The sequence below is a fragment of the Fusarium oxysporum genome, genomic scaffold (genome assembly GCF_000149955.1).
Source record: "Fusarium oxysporum f. sp. lycopersici 4287 supercont2.40 genomic scaffold, whole genome shotgun sequence".
Classification (NCBI taxonomy): Eukaryota; Fungi; Ascomycota; class Sordariomycetes; order Hypocreales; family Nectriaceae; genus Fusarium; species Fusarium oxysporum.
Window position 1 is genome coordinate 22127 of NW_017264847.1, and position 6000 is coordinate 28126.

At 48.1% G+C, this 6000-nt stretch overlaps 2 protein-coding genes across 2 annotated transcripts; one reads left to right on the forward strand and one right to left on the reverse strand.

Moving 5' to 3' along the window:
* Positions 1-1345: 1345 nt before the first annotated feature.
* Positions 1346-5809, reverse strand: FOXG_16944 (uncharacterized protein). Its single transcript, XM_018396972.1, has 6 exons — positions 5307-5809; positions 5044-5254; positions 4602-4995; positions 4401-4555; positions 4289-4354; positions 1346-4241 (listed from the first exon to the last, which is right to left on the reverse strand). Exon 6 carries the CDS (start codon positions 4130-4132, stop codon positions 2594-2596), a length of 1539 nt encoding a protein of 512 aa, XP_018257781.1. The 5' UTR covers positions 4133-4241; positions 4289-4354; positions 4401-4555; positions 4602-4995; positions 5044-5254; positions 5307-5809; the 3' UTR covers positions 1346-2593.
* Positions 1441-2401, forward strand: FOXG_16943 (glycosyl hydrolase family 17; the record flags this gene model as incomplete). Its single annotated transcript, XM_018396971.1, has 2 exons — positions 1441-1657; positions 1710-2401. 2 exons carry the CDS (start codon positions 1441-1443, stop codon positions 2399-2401), a joined length of 909 nt encoding a protein of 302 aa, XP_018257782.1.
* Positions 5810-6000: the final 191 nt, after the last annotated feature.

Genomic DNA, 6000 nt, shown 5'->3' on the forward strand with positions numbered 1-6000 from the left:
GCACAACGAGAACAGCTGAATAAATCAGTCCACATTTGATCACAGCCTTCTCGTCTGATTTTGAATCATTTGATGATCCCTAATCATGAATTTTCTTCAATTAACCATGAAAGCTGAGGAATCATTCGCAGATCAGTATGACGCTGGAGACTGGGTTTAATCTTTGCAGATCCCCCCACTACTTTGGTGTTCACCAGCGAACCTTGTTATTCAATGGCAGATCGCATCAAATCATACCACAAGATTCATCCTCTAACTTTCCTGCGATACTCATCTAAGTACAAGCCGCAATGTTCGATTCCCTATGCTACAGCCATATTTTCACGTTGTCCTTGGCAACTCTTCGCCCAATGACACTAGCGCAGCCCTATGATTGACAGCATGGATCTTATCTGGAGGGCATGATTTTGACAGCAGCTCTTGAATGACAACATGAGCAGCACCGAGCTGAAAATATTATTTGGAGATGATCACAGGCCCAGTCAATTGAATATCACAACACAAGGAAATCATTAGAGATAGTGCATGTTTTGGGCATGAATTCGGAACTTGATGATTATTTTACCTGGGCTTGAATGACTTTGACAGCCATCCTTTTGAGCACGAAGAAATTTCCTTAATGACACTGTAGAGTTATTAGAATCTCTTTTATGGAGTATTGCGATTCAGACCCAAAGCGAGAGGATAATGCCTATTTTTGTCAAACGAACACAATCTTAATTCAACAACCCTGGTGAACAGCCAAGGAATAATTCAAATCGCTAATGCACGAACTCGCCAGCCACAGTAGACAATTGTGACTATTGAAGCGGTGAATCTACTAAAAAGAAAATTTATATATACATAAATTGTATCCATTAAGAGATCAAGTCTCTGCAGTCTTCACTGAAACTTAGCTCAACAATGGAAGTTTAGGGTACGTGGGGATACCAGTGAGCAAAACTGTTGATCCGATAAGATAAACTGATAAGATAAATCTCCTGACCTGTCACGTCACCAGCAAAACCACTCAACGCGTGATAACGGCACAGCGATTCACCCCATGTCATCAGATCTCTAACCCTCCCATCTCGGCAATGACGTAAACGACATGAATTCATGCAAGACCCGAATCAAGCATTAATGTTCATCTGATCTTTAAAATGACTGGAACCTCTCCCATCCCCATAAAACCCGTCGCTAGCGCCACGGAATTACCGGCGCATCTACAAAAATAGCATCACGCTTACGAAGAATTGGTCTAGAACGCCTCACCCAACATGGGTCAATACGAGGATTCAGCGGCAAAAAACCAGTCTGCCCCCTGCAAGGAAAAGGGGGTCGTTTAATTTAAATAAACTGACGTCCTTCCCTCAACTTTTTTTCTTGTCCATCTCTTGGCTGTTTATACCCGTCACGCGCTTATTCATCACTTTCGTTCAATTATCTTTTTTTTTCAATATGAAGCTTTTCGGATCTATTGGCGCCGTTGCGGCGGCTTTGATGCTTCTCCCCGGTCAGGCTTTGGCTGGGCAGTACAAGGGCTTCAGTATGGGTGCCAACAGGGCTGATGGGCTTTGCAAGTACACTGCGGACTGGAAGAAGGATTTCCAGACTATCAAGAGCTGGAACAAGGGTTTCAACGCCGTGCGCCTCTACTCCGCCGATGACTGCAACAGTGAGTTAACCCCCTGTATACTATAAGATCGGCTCATACTGACGGTTTTCAGCATTGGTCAAGGCTGTCCCCGCCGCCAAGCAAACTGGCATGAAGATCCTTGTCGGCGTCTGGGCCACCGACGATGCTCACTTCGGCCGTGACAAGGCCGCTCTTCTCAAGGTCATCAAGCAGTACGGCACCGACTGGATCGCCGCTATCTCCGTCGGTTCCGAGGACTTGTACCGCAAGGACATTTCCCCCAACAAGCTGGCCCAGCAGATCTACGACGTGCGCGGCATGGTTCGCCAGTTCAACAAGAACCTCAAGGTCGGCCACACCGACACCTGGACTGCGTGGGTCGACGGCCGCAACGACGTGGTCACCAAGGCGTGCGACATTGCCATCACCAACGGCTTTCCCTACTGGCAGGGCGTTCCCATCAAGGATGCTCTGCGCCTCAAGACTTTCCAGAACTCGTACTGGAATGTTCAGAAGCACGTCAAGGCTGTTAACAGCAAGGCTGCTGTCTGGGTTGGAGAGACTGGATGGCCTACTAAGGGACCTAACTACCAGAAGGCCGCTGCTACTACCGCTAGCCTGCAGAGCTACTACAACAACGTCGGATGCTGGCTGTGGCAACAGAAGGATGCTAGTGGTTTCTGGTTCACTGCTTTCGATGCGCCTCTGGCTACCCCTGAGGTTGAGAAGTACTTCGGTATTGCGAACAAGGACCGCAAGCTCAAGTTCAGCCTGACTTGCTAGATGGAGCGTATCTGATTTCAAGTATCTATTTTTTGAACATGGGATCTGGCTGGGAAACAGGCGCTGGAGACTCATCTGCATATACATTCACTCATAGACTATTCCTTTTAAAAGCCATCGGCGTGAAAAATACAATGGCATTGTAATTCATTGCAACTATCTGACCTGCGTTGATGATTATCTTTGCAAGGCTCAAGCCTTGATGCCAAAGGGAGGGCCTAAATAGCTCTTTGCTACACCTCCACAGTCAACCACAATCTTCTCAAGCAACATATTCGCATGTCCCAACCTGACATGTAGCGTATGTGCACCGGCCCCCAGATTGAACTCATGCTCTCGAACCCACACATTGTCCGACGCAGCAAAGAACCAGCCATCAGCCGACGCCCATCCTTTATCAGCAGCATTCTTCTCACTCTCTGGAGTTCTCTTTTGCAGAGGATAGCTTTGGCTTTGTTCCTCGTCGATTCGGATGTCATAGGTCAGAATATCCTCTGAGGAAAGATCTAGAGTCGTGCCGAAGTATAGTACTAAAGTGGCGTTGGAGGTCTCTGTGAAGAGATAGAAAGGGTAGTGAACGTAAGGCACTGAAACGTCGCTATCGGTACCTGGAGTGAGAGTCAAAGAGCCACTTTCTAGTCTGCCAGCATCGGGCAGAACTAGGTATGGAGTCTCAATAGGACAGTCGGTGGCAGGGATAGAGACGAAGCCATCTTGCTCAACGAAGCCCTTGAAAGAGTTTGGTACTCGCCTGCCATTGATCGGCAGATGGACCTGTTCAAAGTCTCCTTCCTGAGATCGGACATCGATGAGTACTTCTTCGTTGAAGTCATCAGGGACTTGACCCCAGTCAACCGAGATATCAACCCGGGCATCATCTTCGCCGGGCACCAAGACCCCCGAAACCTTCGACAGCTTGATCCAGGGCTGAAGCGCTGAAACAGACCAGTTAATGTTCGGTACTCCCCGGGTGAAGATATCAAAATATCGAGCCTCAGGTCCATACCGACTCATCGGTCGCAAAGTCAAACCAGGAACAAGATCCCGTCTACTTGGATGCGTTCGCTCAGATTCCTCATTGATCCGACCTGGCCTCACACCTTCATGGCCTTCGACAGCAACACCCATCTGTCCAACAATTGGGTTAGAATTCTGACGCTTTTGAACAAAGCATAATCCACCAATCATATCTCGCGATGGAGCGTGCCACGTATCTTCATAGCCATAATGGGGCTGCATCAGAATATGGTTCCACTTTCCGTCCAAAAGGCTGTGATACTCTTCCGAAAGAGTAAAGTCTTGGTCAAAGGCGTCCAGGGCAATTTGAGCGTATGTGTTTGCCGAATTTCGTCTTTGGCGAGCGTACAGCTTGTTTAGAGCTTGACTCCAACGTACTTTGTTATAGATATATGACGCTTTGGTTGGATGAAGAACGAGCTGGAAAGACGCTGCTTTTTGTTCTTCAGAAACACGGGCTTGCAGCCTTTCAGCATCGTCAAGAAGCTCTTTCCATCGACGATAGACGGTATCGGCCTCCCTGTAATGCAAAACGGAGAAAGTATCAGGCTCAATATGCTCATGCTTTCTCAAAGCTAGTAGTCGATCGTGTCGGTGCCAGATCGACCCGACTTCATCTGCCAGCACACTACCAAACTCTCGTTCAGCAGCTTGACTGAAGAACTGTGAGAGAGTATCGTGTTTGATACTGTTGATGTCCCAAGCTAGGGCCATGGCGAAGGAGATGGGAATCTCTTGCGGTTTCAAGTCGCCGACATTGAAGACCCAGATTTGGCGAGCGTTGTGGTGGATACGCTTGCTGTAATTGATGCCATACTTTTCCCTTGCACCCCATTAGTAGGTGATCGGGATGGGGGGTTTGAGACTTACTAGTGAGTTTGTGTTGATCCACTTATAGCTTCGAGGATCTCCGACGTATTGAAGGTGGTAATATACCTAAGCGATGGTCAGCGAGCGCTGAAAGTTGAAGCCAGGCACTTACACCAGCCCCGCCCTTCCTCTTGGCCTCTTCCTTTGTAGGAAGTCGACGGATCGTGCCAAAGTTGTCATCCTGAAACAGCAGCGTTACATCCTCGGGAACGTTCAGTCGACCTGTCTCAAACATGGACTGAACCTCCTTGTAGATAGCGAAGAGTTCTGCACTAGTTAGCTACTTCCCAACCTCAAGTGGGATAATACTCACGAGGCACAGCGTCTTCACTCCCATAAACCTTCTTAATAACCTGCCTCTGCGTCTCAATAGCATCCTGTACCACAGCAGCAGGATCCTCAGCAAGCATCTTCTTATCATACTCTCCTCTGATACCCAGAGTAAAGTAAGAATCACAGCCCTTGGCGCGACTAGCGCCATGTTCAAAGAATTCCGTGATTTTCTGCTTGTTGGTCAACCAATTCCAGCTTCCGTCTGGATTCTCGGCAAACCACTCATTCGAGAGCCGCTGCATGGGTTCGTGGTGAGAAGTTGATATGACGATGCCATATTCGTCTGCGAGCTTTTGGTTCAGTGGATCGTCTGTGAAGAATGATGCGCCGGGGTTAGGGTAGCCGGGCCACATAGCTGGCCAGAGGAAGTTGGCCTGCGTGTCGTTAGTGGTGCGTCGCAGTCAAATAGGAAGCTCGTATACCTTGAGCCTGAGTAGAAGTTCAAAGACTTTGGCATAAAACTTTGAGTTGTATCCTCCGAACTTCTCTCGCACCCAGCCTGTCAAAGCAGGTGCTTCATCGTTCAGAAAAATACCTCGATGTCGCACAGATGGCTCACCATGAACCGTCTGTTTCTCAGTCGCGTAAAGTTCTTCATGGTGTTTTGGCGGTACGTCGGCCCACCAATACCATCTTTTCAGTGTCAGTGAATCTCGTTGAATTGACCTCGTTTGGAATGACTGACGGTGAGACACCAATTTGTTCCGAGAGTGTGTAGATGCCAAAGATGGTGCCGCGCTTATCACTTCCAGCAATAACCAAAGCCCTCTCACACTTCCCCAATGGCTGATCGATGATATTCGTGCTGAATGTCTCCCATTTCCCGTCAATCACTTGTGTGTCAAGCTTACCCTGTTGCGCAAGCGTCTTGATGATTTCACAGGAAGCGACACTGCCAACGATGATGGCTGATTTGGTCTGTATCTTGTTGTAGTCCGAATCAGACGATATCACAATCAACGGACTTGCATCTCCTTTCGTCACGCGAGCAAAGTCCTGGGCCAAGTCCCTTGCAGCGCGGATAACACCAGGGTAATCTGATTGGTCCACCACAATCGAAGCACCAACCAACGGGATAGACCCAGGTGAAGGTTTGAAGTCAACGATCTTTTCTTCAAACATGATCAAAGAAGTTTACCCTGATGGGCTAATTTTCTTCGTAAAGAAGTTTAATAACTCAGGTTGAGAAGTCGGTATTAACTCCGAGATCCAGTCACCTGATCCTGACTTCCCCCTCAATCGTTAGCTCGGTTTAATGTCAACCCGAATATTCCGCACTCAACGACAGCATCATGGCCTTGGCAAACACGGCATCTTTCCCCTCATTTGCTCAAATCATAGTTGTTTTTCGAAGATCGGCGAGAAGGCCGGCTTGCGAA

Coding starts and splice junctions, on each gene's coding strand:
- FOXG_16944 (XM_018396972.1), bottom strand. CDS start 4,132: ATGGCCCTAGCTTGGGACATCAACAGTATCAAACACGATACTCTCTCA.